Below are 27502 nucleotides of genomic sequence, written 5' to 3'. Positions count from 1 at the left end.
AATAAACTCATTAATAAGTGCTATCTATTTATTTATTTATTTATTTATTTATTTATTTATTTATTTAAACAAATCCACATATCCATGTAGTATTTATTTCATGTATGAAATATATTATGGCAATAGCAGTGACTTTGATATGAACACGTTACACAAAAAATGTACACATATTAACTGAATGTGCTCTTTTAGAAATAACTTTAGTGTTTTGACAATATGTTTATGAATATGTTTAGAATACGTATAGTGAAATAATCTTATTTCATAATTTAATGCAAAAAAAAAAAAAGATTATACAGCATTGACACTTTATTTATTTATTTTTTGTTTTTGTTTTTGTTTTGTTTTTTGTAAAACATTATATTGGAAATACAAAAAAAAAAAAAAAAATGTCTTGCTGCTTTACATTAAAAAGAACTTGGAAAGAAACTATGGCAAATTGTTATTAAAATAATTTCAGACTTCATTTTCTATATGGTAATTACTTCTATGATGATTATCACTTTAGTTTTTCTTTTATTTTTTGCAGATTTTGTTTGACCAAGCTCAACGATCAATCAAATCACAACTCCAGACATTCATTCGAGAGTAAGTATCATAATATCCAGTGTTGTTTTGTCAGTCAACATGTTTCTGATCTCCTAATTATTAATTTAGGATCTTTCAAAATAAATAAAATTAAATATTTTATATTAGCAAATTAACCAATGCGTGTTTTTAAGAGCTGATGCCATCATCTAGAGTAGCTTATTAAATGATTTATTGCTGATATGTGACCCTGGACCACAAAACCAGTCATAAGTAGCACAAGTATATTTGTAGCAATAGCCAGCAATACATTGTATGAGCCGAATTTTTTTTTTTTCTTTTATGCCAAAAATCATTAGGATAATAAGTAAAGATCATGTTCCATGAAGATATTTCATAAATTTCCTACAGTAAATATATCAAAACGTAATTTTTCATTAGTAATATGCATTGCTAAGAACTTCATTTGGACAACTTTAAAGCCGATTTTCTCAATGTTTTTATTTTTTTTGCACCTTCGGCTAAATATTGCCGTATCCTAACAAGCCATACATCAATGGAAAGCATATTTTATTTTAAAAAATTAAGCTTATGACTGGTTTTGTGGTATTTTTCAATTATGAGTAAAATTAAATATAGTCATTTCCAAGTATCACTGAGGCCGATATATCGGTTTATCAATTGTGAAAAAGTTTCAACGCTATGTTGCACGTTTTGTCATCCATTTTGTAAGCACGGACCATTAGCTTTTACAGCCGCCGATTTTCATCTGTTTATCACTTACTCCGTGCACAAAGCCATTTGTCTCATCTCGGCGAAAGCCAGAGTTTATAATGGCACGGTTTCAGCAAGCTTAGAGTGCACATTTAAGGAATGGTATTACTGTGCGCAGGGACCTTCGGAAATTTAAAGAAGCTAAGAAACAGTTTGACAAAGTGAGCGAGGAGAAAGAAGCAGCCCTGTCCAAAAATGCCCAGGCTCCTCGAAACAAGCAGCACGAGGTGGAGGAGGCCACCAACATCCTCAACGCCACGCGCAAGTGCTTCCGCCACATCGTTCTGGACTACGTGCTGCAGGTAAGAGCTGTTAGATAAATACCACAGGGACTCAGGGTTAACCTTCGTACCCAAACAACCTTTGCGCAGATTCCTGTGTCGTTACGTCATAGTTACGAGATGCATGCAAATAATATAGATGTATTGGAATTAATATAGCATTTAAGAGAAATAAACTTGATCTGTTCATGTCAGTGTCAATACTTGTGTCCTCTCAGTGCACTTCCTGTTTAAATGCGCTGTGTTTAAATGAGTCCCCTTTGCGAGCTCAGTCTAGCGGCTGTAATTCAAACGACTTGAACGTATTTACCGTAAGTTGACCTTTCTCTCAAAGTGATGTGTAACAGCCTGGAAACTCTGCTCAATCTCTCCAGTGAGTCACTGGCAGTGAGTGTTTAATGTGTGTGGTTTACAGGTGCTCAGAGTGCGGTCTGTTGCGCCCCCTGGTGGCTCAAAGAGGGGACTGCTTGTTTCCAGTCAGTTGTAAAAGAATAAAGGATGTGCTGTTTTTAGGAGTTCAGGAAGCAGATGTGTTAGATTAGATAATAATTATTATAGAAGCATTAGTGGTTGCCATTGTTCATTTTTACAGTTTGTTTTTTTGTTTGCTTTAGTCAAAGTTCTTGTCTTTTTCTTCTGTCATGTCATGTGCATTTGTGTTATTTGTAATTATTTTAGTGTGACCTAAATGTGCACAATGTGTGTTGACGAAGTAAAAATGAAATCTCATTTTGTTGACAAAGTTAATGCTGATACTTCCTATTGGGAAAATCCCCAAATTAATGGTGACTTCATAGTTTTACTTTTATTTCAAAATCTTGTGAGTAAAAAGTACCTGTTATTTTAAGTAGTGTCTGTCTGTCTGTCTGTCTGTCTGTCTGCTATTGTACAATGTACCTATCTATCTATTTGAAGAAATCTGTCTGAGAAAACCTGTCTATCTGTCTATCTATCTATCTAATTTTTTGTTGTTGTTGTTTTTTAGATTAATGTGCTGCAGTCCAAGAGACGATCAGAAATCCTCAAATCGGTACAATATTCTTATTCATGATTAGTGATTAGGACTTACAGTTCATATTTTCATGTTAGAGTTGTTTTGTTAAACCAGTTGTCTGTTGTGCAGATGCTGTCCTTCATGTACGCCCACCTGACGTTCTTCCATCAAGGTTATGATCTGTTCAGTGAACTACAACCCCTCATGAAACAACTGACTGGACAGGTACATCATTATCTGTCTGTCTATTTACAGTCGCTCTCTGTCTGTCTGCTATTGTACGATCGACCTGTCTGTCATACAATCTCTCTGTCTGTTTGCTATTGTCCAATGTACCTGTCTATCGTACAACCTCTTTCTTTCTGTTGTACGACCTGTCTGTCTTTCTGCTATTGTGCGATCTACCTGTCTATCGTACGAACTCTGTCTTTCTGTCGTACGACCTCTCTGCCTGCCTGCTATTGTACAATCTACCTGTCCATCATACAACCTCTGTCTGCTATTGTACGATCGACCTGTATATCATACAGTCTTTTTGTCTGTCTGCTATTGTACGATCTCTGTCTATCGTACAATCTCTGTCTGTCTGTTATTGTATGATCTACCTGTCTGTTCTATGACCTGTCTGTCTGTTTGCTATTGTCCAATCTACCTGTCTATAGTACGACCTTTCTGTCTTTCTGTCATACAACCTCTCTGTCTCTGTCTGCTATTTAATGATCGACCTTTCTGTCGTACGACCTCTGTCTGTCTGCTATTGTACGGTCTACCTGTCTATCGTATGACCTCTCTTTTCTGTCTGTCTGCTATTGTATAATCTACCTATCGCACAATCTCTACCTGTCTATCGTACAATCTCTCTGTCTGTCTGCTATTGTACAAGCTACCTGTCTATAGTACGACCCCTCAGTCTGTCTGTCTGCTATTGTACGGTCTGTCTATCGTACAATCTCTGTCTGTCTGTTATTGTATGATCTACCTGTCTGTTCTATGACCTGTCTGTCTGTTTGCTATTGTCCAATCTACCTGTCTATAGTACGACCTTTCTGTCTTTCTGTCATACGACCTCGCTGTCTCTGTCTGCTATTTAACGATCGACCTTTCTGTCGTACGACTGCTCTGTCTGTCTGCTATTGTACGATCTACCTGTCTATCGTATGATCTCTCAGTCTGTCTGTCTGCTATTGTACGGTCTACCTGTCTATCGTACAACCTCTTTCTTTCTGTTGTACGACCTGTCTGTCTTTCTGCTATTGTGCGATCTACCTGTCTATCGTATGACCTCTATTTTCTGTCTGTCTGTTATTGTATAATCTACCTGTCTATCGTACAATCTCTCTGTCTGTCTGCTATTGTACAAGCTACCTGTCTATAGTACGACCTTTTTGTCGTACGACCTCTCTGTCTGTCTGTCTGTCTGCTATTGTACGATCTAACTGCCTATCATACGACTTCTTTGTCTGTCTGTCTGCTATTGTACAATCTACCTGCCTATCGTATGATCTTTCTGTCGTACTGTTTTCTATTGTATGATCTGTCTATCATACAATCTCTTTGTCTGTCTGCTATTGTACGACCTCTCTGTCTGTCTGTCTGCTATTGTACGATCTATCTGTTCATTATACGACCTCTCTGTCTGTCTGTCTGCTATTGTGTGATCTACCTGTCTATCGTACGACCCGTCTCTCTGTCTGTCTGCTATTGTACGATCTACCTGTATATCGTATAGGGGTGTGACGGTGGCAGATTCTTTCCACCGCGGTGGTAATGGACCTACTACCGCCAGTGGCGCGGTGTTGATGTATAATTTTAAAAACATGACAAATGTGGGTGTTTATTTCAGCCTACAAAACACTAAAGTAAATATCAAAGAAATTATACAGTTAAATAAGAAAGTAGCCAAAATAAGAACGGTAATATTAAACAAACATTTGTTACATAAATTCATAACGTGTCCATTGAGCAGATGGCAAGTCGAGATTGTCATCTTAGCGACACTGGCTCAGAAAACACTAGTTTATTAATAATTCATTTAGGTATGTCCTTATTTCCCTCCGACACATTCATAGTAATTACTTTTACTGGAGTTTTGCAAGCTTTAGCCTATTGTGTGCGTATGAATGCGGATCTCTTCCAGCAACTGCGAAGGCACTTGCGCTCGCAGCTGTTGCCGGTGCGAACACTAACACGGCCACGGTAGAATAATTGTTGTAAAAACACTATATTTTATGCTTGTTATAGATTGTGTGACGTCACGTGCAGTACCGCCAGTGGCAACTGACCACTGCGGTGGCAACCGTCGACCACGGTGGTGCGGTTGTCATTGCGACCGTCACAGCCCTAATATCGTACAATCTCTCTGTCTGTCTCTTATATTGTACAATCTACCTGTGTATCGTACAACCTGTCTGTCTGTCTGTCATACAAGCTCTCTTACTGTCTGCTATTGTACAATCTACCTGTCTATCTTACAATCTTTCTGTCTATCTGTTATTGTACGATCTGCCTGTCCATCTTACGACCCCTTTGTCTGTCTGTCTGCTGTTGTACGATCTAACTGCCTATCGTACGATCCCTGTCTGTCTGTCTGTCTGCAATCATATGATCTACCTGTCTATCATACAATCTCACTGTCTATCTTTCTATCTATATTTGTACTTAATCACTGCTGGTACTGCATTCATTCGTACTAAGCATGTTCCAACAGATCACACAGTGGTCAGATAATTTCTGTGTGTAGGTAAAAGTGAAAGCTTGATCTCTGCACCAAACCAGTGTTTTCATTTCCACCATGAAGAGCTGATGATGGGCACGTGAATCCTTGTTTCCTGTGGGCAGAAATATGATAGGATTCTTGAGTCGTGTGATTGCCCGCTGTGTACACAGGGCTTTGCGCTGGAAACAGGAAGTTAAATTGGGTGATTAAAGGGTATTCCCTGTCTGGGAATTAAATTGAGTATGTTTGAGACGGTTTAGTTCAGAGTGGACGTGAAATATACAGCACGAGGTTATCAGGATTCCTTTTCTGCTGTCTTTTTTGCCGCCATTATGAAGCTCAAGAGAGTGGAGCGATTATGTCGAGAAGTTTGGAGGAGCTGCTCACAGGTCTGTGTTTCTGTTCATTATGGACTGCTTATGATACTTTTCAGCTTTGGATTGGCTATTTTTAATTATTTTTACATTTTAGAAGCACTGTCTATGAAATAACATAATGGGACTGATATAGTGACCATAAATAAAGTTTTTAAAGTTTTTAATTAGATAAATAATAGTATTTAAGATATAATAAAGAGTTTCATGAAGCAATTCATGCTTTTCCAAAATGTATAAGTGCTTCTTGTTTTGTACTCAGTTTTTTTAAAGAATATTGTCTGTGCTGTACTGAAAAAGCTTGTCCAGAAAAAAAAAAAAAAAACACAAATGGAAAAAAAAAAAAGTATATAATAAAAATAGCAGTATCATAATTTTTAACACTGCTTTTAGTCACATTAATGCATGTTTGATTCATGCTCACAGATTTTGTCAGGTGGTCAGTCTTTGTCAAGCACCTCTCGAGAGTGGAAACTTGAAGTTGTAACGGCGACAGAGAAAAACATTTCCCATCAGATATTATCAGCTGTGCATCTGCCCGCCTTTTTCCTGGCGGATCAAAACAAAGCGCTCGACCCAAATACCACACGCGTGCTTTTATGCGATGTGTTTCCATGCATGATACGAGGTGATGGACGATTGCTAGCTGTGTGAGAGCAAACTAAGTGCACAGAGAGTCTATTACAGTTCCTTTCCTCAACTTCCCCTTACAGAAAAGAAACATAAGTGGTGTTGGCTGAGGCAAGTTTCACTAGTATTATTGGTTACGGATAGGGTTAGTGATTTGAACAAACCCTCTATATGCAAGTTACTAAAAGTTAAAAAAGCAGATACAACAGCACCTTAATAGCGTCAATCCTTGTTTCTGATTGTGACCATGAGCCTCTTCATTTACTCTGAATTTCAGCCTGATGAAATCGAGCTTTGCATAACTATAAAAATGTGTTTTAATGATAAAAATGCACATGGAGTTGAACCAGTTTATTACATGTGTTTTCCAGGTCTAGAAATCACACTTTTAAACTTAGACTTCCTCTTCTATCCAGATCTTTAAATGGAATCAAACAGTTGTTGAACAGATTTTTAGTTGTTTTAAAGCTCGTTTTGTCTTATTTAAATAATTTTGAGGCCAACTTTGACAGGTCTTGACAGGTATTTCTACTTGATAAAGCATGATTTGACGAGGATGTTGAATGGAATTAACTGAATGTCTATATGGAATGGGAATTTATATGGAAATATACTGTGAAATTACGAGTTTCATTTCACACGCCAGTTCTAGAGGCAGTTCATCATCTGGATAATGGTAACATCCCTTTGTATATCAGGATTTAAAGACCTAAACTTGGTAATAATCCACAGTTTTAAAGTTGGAATGATGAAATCCTTCACCGTAGTGAAATATTCCCATAAATAAGTTTGGATTTATTGTTAAAAACACTCTTGAACTTGTTTAGCAGTGTGTAGTGGTGGTGAAACAGTGTATTATGGTTCACCATCATTTTGGGATATGGGAAGATAATGAGGCAAAAGTGGTTTTCCGTCCAGATGTCGGAAACCAGACCGTCTTCTGATCACATGGCCTTATGTTTAAAGTGGTTTCTCTCTGGCAGCAATGCCTATAATTCAAGTTTTGTACGGTTCAGTATTCTTGGGTTAAGGTGGCGTCTTGAAAGCATTCTTTAAATTGTCCAGACTTTCCAAAAATGGAATATGCACCTGCTTCATAGGTCAGCCCCCCCAGATTTCTCTTCCTGTCTTCATGCATGCAAACATCTGTAAGCCATGTTTCATGTCTGTCTTTCAGCTGGATCAGCTGGTGATGGACTCCACAAAAGACAGAAAGGATATGGAGATGAAACACTCGACCATTCAACAGAAGGTACAAGAGCTCCTCCAATGCATTAATGACCCACAAATCCCCAAATCACCTCACTCTATAAAGGGCCAAACATGTTCGTTGTTTTGAGTGCCAAATTAGATTTTACTGCATTTTAGGCTTTGCAGCACACTGATGAAAACCGATACCAAGCTATACAATCATATTGAAACAAAATATCCTTCCCTACTCTCTCCTCTTCAGGCTTTAGAAACAATCTGAAGTACACAAAGTGAAGCTTTTGCTTGGTATCCTGTGCACAGGTTTATGAATAAACACTCAAAGTAATAAAGTTGCTGTTGTTACAGTAGAGCCGTTCATTTTGCGGTATTACAGCTGAGCATGATGGGAGATTTGAATTGAATCCTCACTCATGGCATGTGCAAGTGCAATTTATGTACTAGTAGGCAATGCTGGGTAGTAACTGATTACATGTAATCTGGATTGCGTAATCAGATTCCAAAAATTAATTACCTGTAATTAGAATATATTACATTTTAAAATGCTTATAATCCGAATACAGTTACTTCTAATGGATTACATGATTACATATTATTCACATAATGATTGATAAATTATGTATAATTTACTGATCTTCCCTAATTCCTCTTTTTTTTTTTTCTTTTTTTTTTCTTTTATTGTTTCCTTTCTAAAAATCCTACTGTGTGTCATACCATTTACCTTCGTGGGAAGTAATCTTACTTTGGGTAAGAAGTAGAGGTTGACCAGTGTATCGGTTTTGCCGATTAATCGGCACCGATAGTTGTTTGGCGGAACTATCGGTTATCGCCAAAATCCATGCCGATTGTTTTTTCCTGGTCGGGTCCGTTACTGGCACGGCTGAGAAGGTCGTTATTATACAGCAAAGTCCCTATAGTCTTTGTTATACAGCACGAGAGCGGCCTCTAGTGGTGGAAATCACTGACAGCATGTGCCATCGACAAACATTGACATCAGCAGTACATCGACAACAAACGGTGTGTACAGTATACTGTAGTGCATGTTTTCATGTCATTACTAAGCGATGAATTTGTTGACTAGATGCTGCGTTAGTGGAGAAAGGACAGTAGTGGTCCAACCTAGTTATCGGTATCGGTAAAATCCAATATCGGGCGACCTCTAGTAAAAGGTAATCTTAAATTTAATGTAATCTAAAAAGTAGTCTGAATACATTCCCCAAAATGAGTAACCTAGATTATGGTGCTAACTGCAGTTTTCATCATGTAATCTGTAATCTGTAATCAGTAATAGACTAGATTTTTAAGTAATCTACCAAACACTGGTAGTAGGGTTTGTCAGGATTGCCAGTTTTCTGTAGTTGAAACCAATTCTGCCGAATTGTCATTATTCTCAATAAAATAAACAAAATAATAATAATAATAAAAAAAAACTTAAGTCACAGCTGTTTACAGTATAATGGCTAATGTTATAAAAAATATTACAAATTCCACCTAAAGGTGCGGTGACATCTACCTTTGCAAGGCAAAATCAATCATTTCAACAAATTTAACCTGATTCAACAAAACTGAACCCAAGTGGAAATCTTCATGGCAAGTTTTTCTGTTTTCTGTGAAACTGAGAATTGTGAGGGTCTTTTGTTGGCAAAATTCGGTGAAATTATCAATTTAGCAAGAAATGTCGCTATATATGGATTCTGAATCTTGTTCGGTTTTGTTGAAGATTGAAAAATTCACCACGTTAGCCAATAGAAAGCAGCTTTTGAAGTGACCTTGGTGTAGGAGTGTGAAATTTATCATCTACGATATTATCGTACTTGTTGTTTTAATGATGTGCAAGCTGACAGTATTGAATATGTCACTTTGCAAAAAACAAAAACGGGTCTTGAGAGTCCAAAAGCATTGGCTGTATAATGAAGCCTATTAGAATGCAGTTAGAATAGCCCTGTGTGGGTTTTTGTATGTATATCAGTGCGTGAACGTTGTCCAAAGCTGCAACGGAACATTTTTGCATCTCAGAGTAACAGTGTGGTGTTTCATTGCTAAATGAATCTCTTTTTTAAATTTTTTTTTTATTTTATTTTGTTTTTTTGAACGAATCATTTGAGTCAATGACTACGTTATATAAACTCGCAATTGCGAGAAAAAGTCAGAATTGCAAAATATAAGTGCATAGTCGCAAAAAAAAGGTCAGAATTGTGAGATACAAACTAGCAATTGTGGGAAAAAGTCAGAATTATGAGATATTAGGATTTCACAATTTTGGGTAAAAAGTCAGAATTGTGAGAAACTAGCAATTGCGGGAAAAAGTCAGAACTTCAAGATGTTAGAATTTCGCAATTGCAAGAAAAGTCAGAATTTATGAGATGTTAGGATTTCACAGTTGTGGGTAAAAAGTCAATTGTGAGATATAAACTTACGGTTACAAGAAAGGAAGAATTATGAGAAACTAGCAATTGCTAGAAAAATAGTCAGAATTTCGAGATGTTAGGATTTTTACAATTGTGGGTATAAACTTGCAGTTGCGAGAAAAAGTCGCAAGATATAAACTTGTAGTTGTGAAAAAAAGTCAGAATTGCAGGTTTTGCAATTGCAAGAAAAAAGTCTGAATTGTGAGAGATTAGGATTTCACATTTGTGGGCAAAAAGTCAGAATTGCAAGATGTTAGAATTTCGTAATTGCGAAGAAAAAAGTCAGAATTGGGAGAAACTAGCAACTGCGAGAAAAAAAGTCAATTCTGAGATGTTAGAATTTCACAATTGAAAGAAAAAAAGTCAGAATTATGAGATGTTAGGATTTCGCAAATGTGGGTAAAAAGTCAGAATTGCGAGATAAACTTGCAGTTGCAAGGAAAAAGTCATAATTTCAAAATATAAACTCGCAATTGTGAGAAAGTCAGAACTGTGTCATAAAGAGACACAAATAATTTTTGATTTTTTTTTAGTTGTGTGTGTGTGGCGGAAACAGGCTTCCATAATCAGCTTAAAACACGCTCAGCAAAATATTGTTTAACTATTGTTATATATATATATGTTATATATATATGTTGTTTGTCAATATTGTACACCCCTACCAGAATTTTTTTCCAAAGTTTCTCCCCCTTAAAACACAGTTAAGCTAAACTAAAGTAGCATATGCATTACAAATAAAAAATTTGAAAATAAAAATACAAATGAAATCTCTGCATGTATATGAGATTGTAAATGTAATTTATGTCCCGGAGGCACTTGATAAAACACAGTATTAATATACACATCTATCACACCATAATGAACACACACTGTGATTCATGCGCTTGTGCCACAATCAGCCTGACCTTCATCTCATGGGAAGTGTGACTCTGTGTCTGTATTTCTGTTTTCCTCCTCCTCTCTTTCTCTCTCTCTCACTCATTCACTGATTCTGTCTCTTTCTCTCTGGCCGTATCAGCAGTTGTTAATCTGCTCTCTCTTCTTTTCTGACTGCTCATATGAGGCCGTTCTGCAGGTGAGTCTGTCCCTTCGTCTGAACGCTGCATGAATCACCAGTACACACATACCTGCGTTAATTATGCTCATTACATATTTGCTTTTATGTCAGTAACTTATATTATATGCAATGAAAGCAAAAGATTGCAATTTGACTGTAAATCTTATTTAAAAAAAAAAGCTCAAAAACACATTGAGGTTTGTTTTTGTACTTGCACTCTGTACTTGTGCACCAAAGCGCCCTGCTGACAGTCTAAATATTTAATGCTCGGCTGGGATTGGTGGGTCCATGAGCCACAGTTAATGAATTCATTCATCGACACACACACACACACACACACTAGAGCTTTACTGAATGGGGAGGAGCCAGCGATGGATACTAAAGCTAATGCTCGGCTCTGTCTGCATATACATGTGCGTACATAAACACAACAGTGCGTAGAGGCTCAGCGATGGTAGACGACCCTGACGGGACATTCACAGTAATGTTTGGAAGTTAGATGCAGCGTCATTGCTGACTCACACACACACACACACACACACACACACACACTGCTCTGGTCAGCATGAAGATCTTCAGCAGGTTTCACTATGTGTGGTATCTGGTGAGTCAGTCATGTTTTTATAGTTCATGTTAATATCGTTTTGATGAACGTAAGTGACCTAAATCATCTTACTAAATACTGATGTTTTTTGCATTTGGATGTCTGGTTGTTGTTGTATGTAGTCAGTTGTTTGGTTTGCTTGTTCTGATTGGCCATTTTAATTCGAGAACTGCAAGAATGTCAAGTTTGTAACAATCAATGTTCAATTCAATCAATTCATGTTCTATTGTCACTTAATGTGGACACATTTTCTGTTAAATAAATAATTGTATTATTTTATTATGCTTACTTCTGAATATATTTAAGAATATTTAAAAATTTCAGCCTTTTAATGAGACTTTTTTCCCTGTTATAATCTCCAGTTATAAACCTTGACATTTTTGACTGTTAAATTCTGAGAATTTTTATTATTCTCATTTCAGAATTGTTTAAATTCTATTTAAGAATCATTTAAAATATTTAAGAATTTCAGCCTTTTAATTATACATTTTTCTCTTATCATGACAGTTATAAACCTTGACATTTTTTGACTTTTGCATTTAGAAAATTTTAATTAATGCTCATCTCAGAATTTTTAACATTCTATTTAAGAATTATTTAAGAATTTCATCCTTTTAAGTGGACTTTTTTTGTTATCATGATTATATATATATATATATAAAATCGGCCTTTTAATGAAACTTTTGTACGTTATCATGACAGTTATAACCTTGACATTTTTTACTTTTGAATTTTGAAAGTTTTAATTAATGCTTATCTCAGAATTTTTAAAATTCTATGTGAGAATTATATAAAATATATTTTTAAAAATCAGCCTTTTAATGAGACGTTTGTACGTTATCATGAGTTACAAACCTTGACATTTTTGACTTTTGAAAGTTTTAATTAATGCTTATCTCAGAATTTTTTTAAATTCTATTTGATAATTATTTAAAAATATTTAAAAATTCACAATTTTGACGAGACTATTTCTGTTATCATGACAGTTATAAACCTTGACATTTTTTACTTTTGAATTTTGACTATTTTAGTTATGCTCACCTCAGAATTAAAAAAAAATTCTATTTAAGAATTATTTTAAAATATTTAGGAATTTCAGCCTTTTAATGAGACTTTTGTCTATGACCAGTTATAAACCTTGACATTTTGAAAAAAATTTAGAAACTCAGAATTAAAAAAAAAAAAAAAATCTATTTAAGAATTATTTAAAGAATATTTAAAAATGTAGCCTTTTAATGAGACTATTTCTGTTATAATCACAGTTACAAACCTTGACATTTTTGCCTTTTGAATTTTGAAAATTTTAATTATGCTTATCTCAGAATTTGTAACATTCTATTTAAGAATTATTTAAAATACATTTAAAAATGTATTTTAAAAAAAAAAAAAAAAAAAAAGCTTTTTAATGAGACTTTTTTCTGTTATCATGACAGTTAAACGAGATTTGTAACTTTTGAATTTGGAACATTTTATTTATGCTCACCTCAGAAGTTTTTAAATTCTATTTAAGAATTATTTAAAAATATTTAGGAATTTCAGCCTTTTATTGAGACTTTTTCTGTTATCATGACAGTTAAACCTTGACATTTTTGAATTTTGAACATTTTTATTAATGCTTACCTCAGAATTTTAAAAATTCTATTCAAGAATTATTTAAAAATGTTTAAGATGTTCAGCCTTTTAATGATACTTTTTACTTTATTACAAATATGATGGTTAGAAAGCATATTCATCATGTAAGATATCTGGGGAAGAAAAAAAAAAAAAAAAAGTGAATCATGATGTCATGATGATCACTGACCCTTAAAGTTATGCCACTTGACTGTATTTTTAGTATTGAGTATTTATAGTTGGGACAGCTAATCTAAAGCAGAGTACTCCAGGTACGGTAGGTTGCTTTAACAGCTGTAGCCCCATTCTTTGGTCCTGGCACCCTAAATATATTAAGCGGCCCGGCTCACATATCAGCTCACAGCTGCTTGATCGAGTTACAGAGAAATGGAAACTAAATCTGCTTCTTAATAACAGTTGGGACTGTTGTGTTCATTTTGCTCGCCTTACTGTAAACATACAAGCAAAGGGTCATACTGACGGTCGTGGTCTGTAGTTCGCTTAGAGGATCCTTTTTTTTTTTTTTTTTTTTTTAGATAAATCCAAAAAATGTGAAAAAATAACCCAGTTCTGTTAGCATTCACACTGGCCGTGAAAGTGGATTTAGATCTCATTTCAGCCTACTTCAGGTCCCAGTCCACTTTGCATTCACACTATGTTTATTTATTTGTTGATTGATTGAAACAAAAACAATACAATGTAACTAGTGCAATAGTTCCATATTGCTACAACAGTTGCGTTCACACACAAACATTTCGAGACACCTGTAAGTAAATGCGGTTGTCAATCCCAAAGACTGACAGTGTGAACATAGCGTAAGTCTGTGCACATAAACCTTAGGTTATTATTTTGATAACTGAAATATGACATTAGGGGTTTCTCTGTGTGTTTTACAGTAACTTTTTTGGTAACTTTGAAATATGGTCCAATTTGTTAACTGTTTGCATAATTAATGCATTAGGTATTATGGCCTAAAAGCAAATAGAATTCAGCATTCATTGATTTAGATGCATATTAATTTATAAATATGCTTAATAATTTACATTTACAATAAAAATTTACAATAAAATAATTTGCATTTGTACATAAAAAAAAATGTTTTTTATTAGAAATTAAAAATGTATGATTTATATGTACAAAAATTCTAGATTAATAAAACTTACCCTAGTAAAACAAGTAATATATTTGAAAAACATTTATTTCATACTAAGTATAGTTAAAATCTATTAACATATTTACTGACATACTGCTCGAGACTTACTGATATAAACATTATTATTAAACTTCATTTGAAGTACTATTTGTGCACAATGCACATTTCTTAATATTAAGCCTAAAATGTGTTTTAATACGATTGTTAATAAAGATTGTATGATCTTTAAATAATATCGGTCATTAAATGCAAAATATTTAAATTGTACCTAAAGTATATTTGCAATAGTTTAACTTTAGCACAATCAGATATACTTCAGTATATCTTTAGTTGCACTTCAGCACAATTAAAGTGTATTAAGTACAAAATTAGTTGTTCCAGTTTAGCAGACTTTAAATATACCAGTTTAGTTTACCTACTAAAAGTACAATTGCAAGGTATGTTTATTAAGTACTGTACATAATATGCAAATGTATTCGTAGTATACTTAGCATGAAGTAAATGTATTTCAAATTCATTTAAATATATTTATTTTTCACTAGGGTATTATTTAAGTATTGTTCATAATCACTTGATGCCTAATTTAAATCTTAGTGTAACTGTAAAGCAATAAGTGTTTATTATCAAGTACTGTAAAGTATAAGTATGATTATATTTATTAGTATTACTTTTTTCTTATTCTTGTTTTGTCTATTTGTATCTGGCAACCTGTAAAAAGGAAAATGTTTCATTTTAAATATTACATTTTAATTATGCTTATCTTGAAATTTGTAAAGTTCTATTTAAGAATTATTTTAAAATATTTAAGAATTTAAGAATGTTTACTTCCTTACAATTATGACAGTTGTAGACTTGATTTGTTTTATTGCAAATTAAAATGGAAACTATATTGTGTTTTTAAATTACTTTCACAATATTAATAAGGCAAAAACCTGTGACATTAAACATTTGACTTATTTGAACTATTATAATAAAAAAAAAAGAAAACAGTGAACGGTACATTCTTATACAGGCCACTTAAAGACGGGCTGAATTATTTCAGATCATTCACTAGAAGGCAAAATTCATGCTAACCATTCAAAAACACCTGAAATTAACCACAATTGGTCACTTTGAATAAAGTGTCCGCTGAATGGTTAATTGGTCGATTGTGTGTCTTACGGTTTGTGGGTTGTGAGATGTGATGTAAGATGTGTTAGCAATGTGGTCTAGAGCAGATCGAACTGGATTCCCGCAGCGTGCGGGTCAGGCTGTAAACGAAGCTCCTCTACTAGTATGTCACTCTTATCTGTCTTGAGGTTTCACAGACAAAAACACAGGGTCCGGTGACGCTCTAGTGTTACCGGGGCTCTGCTAGTCTGAGCTCAGCCGGGCTTGACTTAACTAGTCTGAGCTCAGCCGAGCTCACATGACATCTACAGGAAGCGAGGATCTTAGGTTGTTCTTGAGGTGAACAAGAAGCAGCTGGAGCGGCATATCATGATTGCTTACAGTACTTTGATATTATACCCACTGCACCATTAATAAATTCACTGCACATAAAGCTAATTATTGGTGTTAGTTATTGCCAATTTTGGCTTTAGTAGTTAAGTTGGCTTGAGAAAGTCATTTTACTGAAATCCAGCTTAAACTTAGTTATTTGTATTCTTCTGAGACTAAACTTTATAAATGCTGCTCCTCCTAGAGCTTCAACTCTCACACTCCAAACTTGAGTTGCTGTATCTATGTACTATATTTCTAATTCATCTAAACTCATTCAAACTCCATGCTAAGCCTAGCAACTAGAATCATGCTGGTACCTTCTAATCATGCTAGAAAAATGTTAGCAGCATGCTAATCATGTTGGAACCATGCTAACAAAATGCTAATCATGTTAAAACATGCTAACAAAATGTTAATTATTCTAAAAACTTGTTAGCAACTTGCTAGCCACACTAGAAACATGCTAACAACATGCTAGTAACTTGTTAAACATGCTAGCAACATTCTAATAATGTTACTGACATGTTGCTAACATGTTGCATGTTAGCGCGTTGCTACCATGTTAGTGGTAGTTACTGTTAGTGTTACTGTTACTGTTAGTGACTTGGTAATCATGCTAGAAACATGCTATCATCAGGCTAATTAGGCTACTTTGTTAGCAACATTCTAATCATGCTAACAACACGTTAGTAACTTGTTAATCATGTTAAAAACATGCTAACATCATGGTAGAAAACATGCTAATGATGCTAACATGCTACCAACACAGTAGTAACATGCTATTCATGTTAGAAACATGCTAACAACATAATTGTGCTAGAAACATGTTAGCAACATGTTAGTAACTTGCTAATCATGCTAGACACTTTGTTAGCAACATTCTAATCATGCTAACAACACGTTAGTAACTTGTTAATCGTTAAAAACATGGTAACATCATGGTAGAAAACATGCTAATGATGCTAACATGCTACCAACACACTAGTAACATGCTAGTAACATGTCAATCTGCTAGTAACATGTTAGCAATAAGTGTTTATTATCAAATACTGTAAACTATTACTGTGATTGTATTTATTATTATTACCTTTTCTAATTCTTCTTGTTTTGTTAGAAACATGCTACCAACAGACTAATCAGGCTAGAAACATGCTAACAACATGCTAATTGTGCTAGAAACATGCTAGAAACATGTTAGTAACTTGCTAATCATGCTAGACACTTGTTAGCAACATTCTAATCTGATACTAACAAGGTGTTAGCAACATGCGAATCATGTTAGAAACGTGTTACCAACAGGCTAATCAGGATAGAAACATGCTTACAACATGCTAATTGTGCTAGCAACGTGCTAGCAACATGTTAGTAACTTGCTAATCATGCTAGAAACTTGTTAGCAACATTCCAATCATGCTAACAACACGTTAGTAACATGGCAGTCATGTTAAAAAACATGTTAACACCATGTTAGAAACATCCTAATAATGCTAACATGCTAACAAGGCACTAGTAACATGCTAATCATGTTAAAAACATGCTAGAAACATGCTAATGATACTAACAACATGTTAGCAACATGCTAATCATGTTAGAAACATATTAACAAAATGTTAATCATGATAGGAACATTCTAGTAATTCGTTAATCAATTCACAACATGTTACCAACAGGCTAATCAGGTTAGAAAATGCTAACAACATGCTAATTGTGCTAGCAACATGTTACAAATTTGCTAATCATGCTAGAAACTTGTTAGCAACATTCTAATCATGCTAACAACACATTAGTAACATGGTAATCACATTAAAAACATGTTAACACCATGTTAGAAACATCCTAATAATGTTAACATGCTAACAAGACACTAGTAACATGCTAATCATGTTAAAAACATGCTATCTATCGAGTTAGCTAGCTAGCTTGGTAGCAACATTATAATCATGTTAAACAAGTGACTAATAGCATGCTAATCATGTTAGAAACATGCTAGCAACATGCTAGAAACATTTTAGAAACAGGCTAATGATACTAACAACGTGTTAGCAACATGCTAATCATGTTAGAAACATGCTAGCAACATGCTAGTAACATGCTAATCATGTTAGAAACAACATGTTAGAAGTCAATCATGTAGTAACATGCTAACAGCATTCTATCTATCTGTCTCTCTATCTTAAACCATCAAGGCTTTCTCAAGCCAACTTAAAGTTTGTGTTTTTTTTTTTTAATCTAGTTAGTTTTAAGTTTTGATCTTTATTTGCAGTTTCTCTGTGAAAAAAAAAAATGGATGTTTTGCAATCAAATGCAGATTTTGTCAGAAAAAAAATGTTTGTGTGAAAATGCTGTGCCAAGTAGTTTATTTTATAAAGCTTTCATCATTAGCCATTAGCATAACAGTGGCATGTTGTGGAATCAGACAAAGTGTGTGGGAAGTGCTTATAAAGCATGTGTATTGAGAGGCATAAATAGCTCAGTTCAACATGTTGTTTGATTTTTCTGACTTTTGTCGTACTCAGGACTTCTCAAATGACGACACCAAGCTGGAGTATAATGTGGATGCAGAGAATGGGATTGTCATGGAGGGTTATCTGTTCAAGAGAGCCAGCAACGCCTTCAAAACCTGGAACAGGTCCGTGATGAGACATTAAATCATACTGTGTTTACTTATACATGGACTAAATGTTCATTATTGCTAACTGTGTTTTCTTTGCAGACGGTGGTTCTCAATTCAGAACAATCAGCTAGTCTACCAAAAGAAATTTAAGGTAAACGTAGGATAACATAAGAGGATCCAATAATAATTTCTATCTTCAGTTGTGTTTAGCACTCATTTTGGTATTTTATTTCAGGATAACCCTACGGTTGTGGTGGAGGATCTGCGGTTATGCACCGTCAAACACTGCGAGGACATCGAGCGCAGATTCTGCTTTGAAGTGGTTTCTCCAACAAAGTAAGTTTAAGTGTGCATTTCTGATTCGCATATCAGTTATGATTTGTACAAAACATGTATTAATGTAGGTGTGCACATTTCTTACAAACGTGCTCTTTATGTTATATCACTTGAAACGTGTTTTTATTTGTAAGTAAAAACCATTAAGAATAGCTCTCAGTAATTGCAATAAAGCGGAAATAAAATAGTTAAAATAAAATGTAAATATTTTATAAATAATAAAAATATATATAAGTATTAAATGAAAAAAAGTGAAAATGAGAAATGTTGCTGAAATGTAAGTACTAAAATGATTAACTGAAATTATTTAAAAAAATTAACTTATGAACTGAAATTACAAAAAATAAATACTTCATGAAAAAAATTGAAGTGAGAAATGAAAATGAGAAATGTTGCTAAAAAATGAAAATTAGACGTTTTGCTGAAATAAATGTAAGTACTAAAATGATTAAAACTATTTTTTAATGAAAACTAAAAGCATGTAACAAAATGACAAAAATGTTAGATGAATAAAATAAATAAAGTGGGAAATGAAAATGAGAAATGTTGCTGACAAATGAAAATAAGATTTTTTGCTCAGATTTAAGTGTTAAAATTATTAAAACTGAAATTAATTTGTTGTGAAATGAAAACTCATAAAAGCATGTTAACAAAATGACAAAAAAAAAAATTAAGTACTAAAATGATTAAAACCTAATTTATTTATTTATTTATTTTGTTTTATTTATTTTTTAATGAAACCTAAAAAAAAAACATGTAATAAAATGGCAAAAAATGTTGGATAAAAAAATGAAAGAGAAATGAAAATGAGATGTTTTGCTCAAATTTAAGTACTAAAATGATTAAAACTGATTAGTTTATTTTAAAAAAAGGAAAACGAATAAAAACAAAATAATAATAAATATTTAGGTAGATAAAATAGATAAAAAATATTTAAGTGAGAAATTAAAATATTTATTGCTGAATAAAAATGAAAATGAGAAGATTTGCTGAAATATGGTTAAAACGTTGTTTCTGGTTGATGTTGTTTCTGTTAAAGGAGCTGTATGATGCAAGCAGACTCTGAAAAACTCAGGCAGGCCTGGATCAAAGCCGTCCAAAACAGCATCGCCACAGCCTTCAGAGACAAAGCAGAAGACGCCGAGGTACCTCAGTTTCTCTTTCATCCAGCTAATCCATGCCACGCTAGAAATGCGAGTAATAACAGTGCAATGTGTTTGGCAGAAGATGGACAGAAAGTCGTCCACATCTACAGGCAGCTTGGACTCGAGTGGCGACGTGAAGGAGAGAACACTGAAGGGCGAGAGCGCGTTGCAGCGGGTCATGGCCATCGGCGGGAACGGCAGCTGCTGTGACTGCGGGCAGCCGGAGCCGCGCTGGGCCAGCATCAACCTGGGCATCACGCTCTGCATCCAGTGCTCGGGCATACACAGGTGTGTGTGTGTGTTTGACTGCAGGCATTAGAGAATGTGTTGTGTGTTTTATTAAATGCTGTTTTTTTGTTTGTTAGGAGTCTTGGCGTTCATTTCTCGAAGGTCAGGTCTCTGACGCTGGACACTTGGGAGCCTGAACTGCTCAAGGTGAGTTTGGAGATGCGAGGCTTCACTCCTGACATACGGATGGACAGATGGTTGTTGGCGCACACAAACATCTGTCCAGATGTTGCCATCCTTCTGAGAACATCAGCGTCTCTTTCATCTCGTAATCAACTCATTAGCTCGTACACGTGAATTCAGAGATGGTCTTCAGACACACAGTTTTGTTTGTCTGTTCAGATGTGAAGAGACATCTTCATTTCTGTCAACAAATGCGTTTTATTAAAACAAGATGTTTTTCAAGATGTTTTTGCTCATTCCAAGATGGTCCAGCTGTCAAATAAAAAAAGAAAACCTCCAGTTCTCAAATATGAATGAATAATACAATATGTTTTTATGTAGCTGATGTGTGAGCTGGGAAATGGTGTAATAAACCGAATCTACGAGGCTCGACGAGAAGAATTGAGAGCCAGGAAACCACAACCAGGGGATCCCAGGTACTGCACTGGAATTATGGAAGACTGGAGTAATGATGATCACAGGAATAAATGACATTTTAACATATATTCACATATATTTAAATTTATTTGAGATTATCATATATGTAAATATTACTGTTTTTGAGAAGAATGGTTACAATTGCGAGATATAAACTCGGAATGCTGAGAACAAATGTTACAATTGCAAGATATAAACTCGGAATTCTGACAACTAAAAGTTCTAAATTCTACTAAACAACTAAAATCTCGAAATTCTAAAAAGAAAAGTCACAATTGCGAGAAATAAACTGAATTCTAAGAAGAAAAGTCAAAATTGTGAGATGTAATCTCGGAATTCTAAAAAAAAAAGTTAGAATTGCGAGAATTAAACTCGGAATTCTTAGAAAGTGTCAACGGTGAGATATAATCTTGGAATTCTAAAAAAAAAAAAAAAAGTCACAATTTCGAGAAATAAACTAAGAATTCTGAGAAGAAAAGTCAAAATTGTGGGATATAATCTCAGAATTCTGAAAAGAAAAGTCACAGTTGCGAGATAGAAACTCGGAATTCTGAGAAAGTCACAAATGGGAGAAATAAACTGAATTCTGAGAAAAGTCACAATTACAAGATATAATCTGAGAATAAAAGTCACATTTGCGAGATATGAACTTGGAATTCTGAGAAGAAAAGTCACAATTGCGAGAAATAAACTTGGAAGTCTGAGAATAAAAGTCAGTTGTGAGATATAATCTTTAAATTTCAAAAAGAAAAGTCACAATTGTGAGATTAACTTGGAGTTCTGAGGGAAAAAGTCACAATTGTGAGATATAATCTCAGAATTCTGAAAAGAAAAGTCACGATTGCAAGAAATAAACTCAGAATTCTGTGAATAAAAGTCACAATTGCGAGATATAAACTTGGAATTCTGAGAAAAAAGTCACAATTGTGAGATATAAACTTGGAATTCTGAGAAAAAAGTCACAATTGCAAGATATAATCTTGGATTTCTTAAAAGAAAAGTCGCAACTGCGAAGTATAAGCCTGGAATTCTGTGAATCACAATTCTGAGAATATAAACTTGGAATTTACAGTTGCGAATTCTGTGAATAAAGATATAAACTTGGAATTCTGAGAAAAAAGTCACAATTCTGAGAAATAAACTTGGAATTCTGTGAATAAAAGTCACAATTGCGAGATATAAACTTGGAATTCTGAGAAAAAAGTCACAATTCTGAGAAATAAACTTGGAATTCTGAGAAGAAAAGTCACAATTGCAAGATATAATCTTGGATTTCTTAAAAGAATAGTCACAATTGCGAGGTATAAGCCTGGAATTCTGTGAAAAATTACAGTTGCGAGATATAAACTTGGAATTCTGAGAATAAGTGTCACGTTTGTGAGTTATAACCTTGGAATTCTGAGCATAAAAGTCAATTGTGCATAAAAGTCAATTGCGAGATATAAATGTGGAATTCTGTGAATAAAAGTCACAGTTGCGAGATATAAACTTGGAATTCTGAGTATAAAAGTCAATTGTGAGATATAAACATGGAATTCTAAGAAGAAAAGTCACAATTGCGAGATATAAACTCGGAATTCTAAGAAGAAAAGTCACAATTGCAAGATGTAAACTTGGAATTCTAAAAAGAAAAGTCAGAATTGCAAGATATGAATTTGAGATTCTAAGAAAAGTCACAGTTGTGAGATAGAAACTTGCAATTCTGAGAAATTAAGAATTGCACACTTTTCTCAGTTGTGAGAAATAAACTTGGAATTATGAGGGAAAAAGTTACAATTGCGAAAAATAAACTCGGAATTCTGAGAAACAAGTCAAAGTTGTGCGTTTATATCTCAATTCCCTTTTTTATTTTTTATTCAGTGGCAGAAACGGGCTTCCATAGGAAAGATCAGTATGATGTGGATATTTATTTTAATTTAGTTATGTTGCATAAGGCTTGTTTGATTCATCTTATACGAATAACAAAATGCATGTTGAGGTGTAAAAGCTGATCATTAGTGTGTTGTGCTCGTCAGGCATGAGGTGGAGGCCTACATCAAAGCCAAGTACGTGGAGCGCCGGTTTGTCCAGAGACGCTCAGAAGACGAGATCAGGCAGAAGGTTTTATCACTGAGTAAACAGGATAACCGTCTCAGCAGCTGCTCGGATCCTCAACCTTCGGGAGGAGCGTCAGTGTCAAAACCCCGTCCAGCGTCTGCTTCCTCGGGTGAGTGGACCATCACGTCTGAGCTAAACCCAGTGTGATCTGTCGCCTCTTTCCTGCAGTTTTACCCTCTGCTGGTTCCATTTAACCTTTGCTTTTGTGTTGCTGTGGCCCGTTTACCTGCTGTTAACATCTGTCAGTACCCGTGTGAAGTGTTCGGGTCACCGTAGACAGATGTTTGTGGTGTAAACGAGGCCTGAACTGGTTTTACTGTGTTTCTGCTCCTCTCTGTGTCTGTGTGCGATCCTAACGCTGCTCTGGGCTTTTGTGTTGCTGAAGCGAACCACGAGTCTCTCTTCTGTGTAGATGAGCTCGATTCTCTCTTCTCCTACTTTAACACCTCCGCCAAGCCCTGCTGTCGTAAGTACAGCTATGTGTGTGTCTCCCGCCGTCCTGCGTCACTGTCAGCGCTCAGCGAAATTCACAATGTCACAATTGCTTTACTTTCATTTCATGAGTGTGAATTTCAGTTGAATTCAATCCAGGGTTATGAAAGTAGGCTAAACGTAAAATAAAGTATACTGAAATTAAAATAGAAAATAAAAAAATAAATACAATAAAATAAAATTGTTACTTAGATGTTAATGGAAATAAAATATAAAAAATCGTAAAATTATTTTATTTCAGCTTTCTATCAAGGCAGCATTTCTCATTTTAATTTAGTTCAACTTGTTTTACTGAAAATAAATAAAAAATAAAAATTAATGAAAACTATATAGACATTTAAATCAACAAAAATGAATTAATGGATGAATTCATTTAAATAAAATAAAATAAAATAGTTACCCAAAATAAATGTTCACTAAAATTAAATATAAAAATCTTAAACTTATTTTATTTCAGCTTGTTAACAAGGCAACATTTTTCATTTTCGTTTGGTTTAACTTGTTTTACTAAAACAAAATAAAATCAAAATGAATAAAAAATTATATAGGCATAAAAAACACAAAAATGAATAAAATTGACAGAAACAAAAATTATTAAAACATTATTAAAAATGAACATGAAAGCAGAAAATATAAAAAAAAAATATAAAAATAAAAACAATGTTGTTAAGACCAAATATAATAGTATCTCAATGATACTAAACTAACATTGAATGAAAAGAAGAGGATTTTAGTGCATTGCAATTCATGGAAATTTAATACAATTTAATTGAATACATTTAATCAAATTTAATAAATTATCATAAAGTACAGTATCACAATTACCTCACTTTTATTAAGATAGTAGGCTAAAACTTAAACAATAATAAAATAAAATAAAATAATTAATAAAATAATATAAAATATAAAATAATAAATAAAATAAAATAAAATCTTGAACTTATTTTATTTCAGCTTGTTAACAAGGCAACATTTCTCATTTTTATTCAGTTTAAGTTATTTTACTAAAACTAAATAAAAATAAAAATTGATTAAAAAACTATATAGTCATTTAAAGACAAAAATGAATGAAAATGACAAAAACAATAAAATTATTAAAACTAACAAAAATGAACATGAAAGCTGAAAATCTAAACATAAAATCTAAAAAAATAATTTTAAAATAATTAATAAATAAAATAATATCAAAATATAAATATAATAGTATCTCGATACAAAAATTACATTGAATGACAGGAAGTGGAATTTACTGAATTGCAATTCATTGAAATGTAATCAAATTTAATGTAATAAAATTATTTAAATGTAATAGAATTTACAGTGTCATAATTGCTTCACTTTCATTTCACGAGTGTGAATTTGAATTAAATCCAGGGTAATAAAATAAAATAAAATAATTACTTTTATATATATATATATATATATATATATATATATATTATTATTATTATTATTATTATTATTATTATTATTATTATTATTATTTATTTATTTATTTAATAATAATTTATTATTATTATTATTATTATTATTATTATTATTATTATTATTATTATTTTTTTTTTTTTTTATATATATTTAAAAAAATTTAATTTAAAAAATATTGTCATAGTATCTCAATGATACAAAATAATATTAAAATTACTGAATTGCAATTCAAAAAATTTCTCAAGTCAAACATTTTAGACAAATAATACATTTTCATGAATCATAATCATATAACTATAAACATAATTAGCTAATATCATTAATTTCAACTATTTATATTTATATTATCCCACATACACAGTAAAATACAAGAAATGTTTTTACTTTCAAATACTAAATTTTATTCCTCATACAAAGTAAAATGCTGTCAAAATGATTAAAACTGCCATTTTAAATTTTACATAAACACAAAATGTCAACAAATTTGTTTACTTTATAGAAGTAAATGCTGACATTAAAATGTGAATCTGAATACATTATACATTTATATTGAGCTGTAACCCCTTAAATGTATTAGAAATACACCATCATAAATTTCTAATTTCAAATATCGATTAATTAAATTTTAATTTCTCCCATTTGATACGTTTGTGTGTGTAAAATTAAATGTAGTATTAAAAACGTATCTAGTTATTAGATCTTCTTTGCATGTTGTTTTGATTTAATTCTCCTTCAAGTTTAAATCAAATTTAATTTTAAATTGAATTAAAGTTCTGAAATTCACTCAACGCCCTGCTGACTCTTCTGTGAGGAAAACATTGCATCATGTCTCCATCGCTCAACATCCCATCATACGTTTCCCGTAAGGAACGTTTCCATTGCTCGTGCCTGTTTGTGCCTTTCCCATAGTTTTGCTGTGATGTTGCTGTTTTGCTCACTGTATCACAGTAAGTGTATTTCTGTTTGACAGTGAGAAGCACAGACGGTGACGTGCAGTACCTCGCTGACGGAAGCAGAGAGACGTTGAGTTCGAGCGCTTCCTCCAGCACGCTCAACGACACGGGTTAGTTGCGTCTCGCTCAACAACACACGAGCAGAGCTGTTATTCATTGTTCCTCACACACGTTTTGTGATTGTTGTCCTCCAGAAGGCCCAGAGCTGCAGATCTCCGAGCCTCACGAAGAGTGTGCCGGTAAAGATCTGGTGGTTTTCTGCGAGCCGAAGCAGTTGACGGCGGGCCTGCAGCTGTACTGGGCGTCTTTCTCCCGCAGTCTGCCGGACATGGCCGAAGCTCTCGCGCACGGGGCAGTGGTCAACTGGACCAATGTGGACGACGAGAACAAGACGCCGCTTATAATGGCCGTTCATGGGGTGAAGAGAACATGCAGACTTTTTCTTCATGATATTATACACATGTATTATTGTAGTATTTTGGTGTAGTATTTTATTGTTTGTTAGTTTTGTTTAGTTATTTTGTGTTTTTGTTTTCTTTTGTTTTTTGTTTTTCATTTGTTTTTTTTTTTTTTGTATTTTTAGTTTTTTGATTAGTTTTTCTTTTGGTTTTAGTTTTTCAATTAGTTTGTTTTGTTTTTAGTTTAGTTTTTCTTTTGTGTTTTTAATTGAGTTTTGTTTTTCTTTGGTGTTTTGTTTAGTTTTTTTTTTTTTTCTTTAGTTTTTTGTTTGTTTTTTCTTTTTAGTTTTTCATTTTGTTTGTTTTCTTTTGTGTGTTTTTTTTTTTTTTTTTTTTTTTTTTTCCATTCAGTTCTTGTTTTCTTTTTGTTTTTTTTTTTGTGTAAAATTTGCTTTTTTGGTCTGGTTTTGGCTTTGTTTCATTTGTTATTTTTGTTTTGTTTTTATTGGTTTGTTTTGCTTTTTTTTTATTTTATCCTCTTTTCTGTGTTTTGTGTAGTTTTTCTGTTTTTATTATGTTTTGTGTAGTTTTACCTTTGTTTTTAGTTTTTTTGAGTTTTGTTTTCTTTGGTGTTCTGTTTAGTTGTCTTTTTTTTTTCTTTTCTTTAGATTTTTTGTTTGTTTTTTCTTTTTAGTTTTTCATTTTGTTTGTTTTTTTTTTTTTTTTTTTTTTTTTTTTTTTTTTTTTTTTAGTTTTTAATTAATTTATTTTTTCCTTAGTTTTCCTTTTTTGTTTAGTTATTTAGTTTTTTCTTTTGTGTTTAGTTTTTTTTGTTTGTTTGTTTGGTTTAGTTTTTCATTTAGTTTTTGTTTTTTTAGTTAATTTTGTGTGGTTTTTGTTGTTTAGTTCTTAGTTCTGTGTTGTGTTTTATTTTCTTTTGTGTTTTTCGTTTTTCATTTAGTTTTTGTTTTTTCTCAGGTTTTTTGTTTTCTGTTGTGTTTTTAGTTTTCTTTTGTTTAGTTTTTTCTGTTTTTGTTTTTTTCTGTTTAGTTTTTCATTTAGTTTTTGTTTTCTTTTGTGTTTAGTTTTTGTGTTTTCTTTTTAGTTTTTTTTTTTTTGTTTTCGTTGTTTTGTTTGGTTTATTTTGTGTGTTTTGTTTAATTTTGTGTTTTTGTTTTTTGCATGTTTTTAGTTTTCTTTTTGTTTTTTTTTTTTTTTTTGTGTGTTTTCATTTTTGTTTGCCTTGGGTTTTTTTTTGTTCTGTTTTGTGTTATGTGTAGTATTTTGCTTTTTTCTTGGTTAATTTTGGCTTTGTTTTTTTTTTTTTTTT

The 27502-nt window shown here is 33.1% G+C and overlaps 1 protein-coding gene and 1 long non-coding RNA gene across 8 annotated transcripts in view; both read left to right on the top strand.

The window, feature by feature from the left end:
* LOC127153594 (arf-GAP with coiled-coil, ANK repeat and PH domain-containing protein 2) overlaps positions 1-27502 on the top strand; it is a 50733-nt gene that overhangs the window by 19372 nt on the left and 3859 nt on the right. For 3 of the 7 annotated variants that reach the window (XM_051094769.1, XM_051094770.1, XM_051094766.1), the window contains exons 5-20: positions 530-588; positions 1421-1604; positions 2569-2613; positions 2707-2802; positions 7475-7549; positions 18338-18450; positions 18535-18586; positions 18671-18771; positions 19811-19916; positions 19996-20204; positions 20282-20351; positions 20709-20803; positions 22820-23010; positions 23287-23367; positions 25792-25884; positions 25969-26192. In XM_051094769.1, the coding sequence (XP_050950726.1) occupies positions 530-588; positions 1421-1604; positions 2569-2613; positions 2707-2802; positions 7475-7549; positions 18338-18450; positions 18535-18586; positions 18671-18771; positions 19811-19916; positions 19996-20204; positions 20282-20351; positions 20709-20803; positions 22820-23010; positions 23287-23367; positions 25792-25884; positions 25969-26192 (1794 nt within the window). The remainder of the gene's footprint in view (positions 1-529; positions 589-1420; positions 1605-2568; positions 2614-2706; positions 2803-7474; positions 7550-18337; positions 18451-18534; positions 18587-18670; positions 18772-19810; positions 19917-19995; positions 20205-20281; positions 20352-20708; positions 20804-22819; positions 23011-23286; positions 23368-25791; positions 25885-25968; positions 26193-27502) is intronic. The other 4 variants (XM_051094773.1, XM_051094768.1, XM_051094772.1 and 1 more) reach the window with 2 other exon arrangements.
* Positions 20811-22170, top strand: LOC127153595 (uncharacterized). The gene is made up of 2 exons (XR_007825298.1): positions 20811-21818; positions 22106-22170. It is a non-coding gene; the product is annotated as an uncharacterized LOC127153595 (long non-coding RNA).

Source organism: Labeo rohita, chromosome 22 (genome assembly GCF_022985175.1).
Source record: "Labeo rohita strain BAU-BD-2019 chromosome 22, IGBB_LRoh.1.0, whole genome shotgun sequence".
NCBI lineage: Eukaryota > Metazoa > Chordata > Actinopteri > Cypriniformes > Cyprinidae > Labeo > Labeo rohita.
Note: the sequence above shows the minus strand (reverse complement) of the source record. Positions and strands in the feature narration are given on the sequence as shown.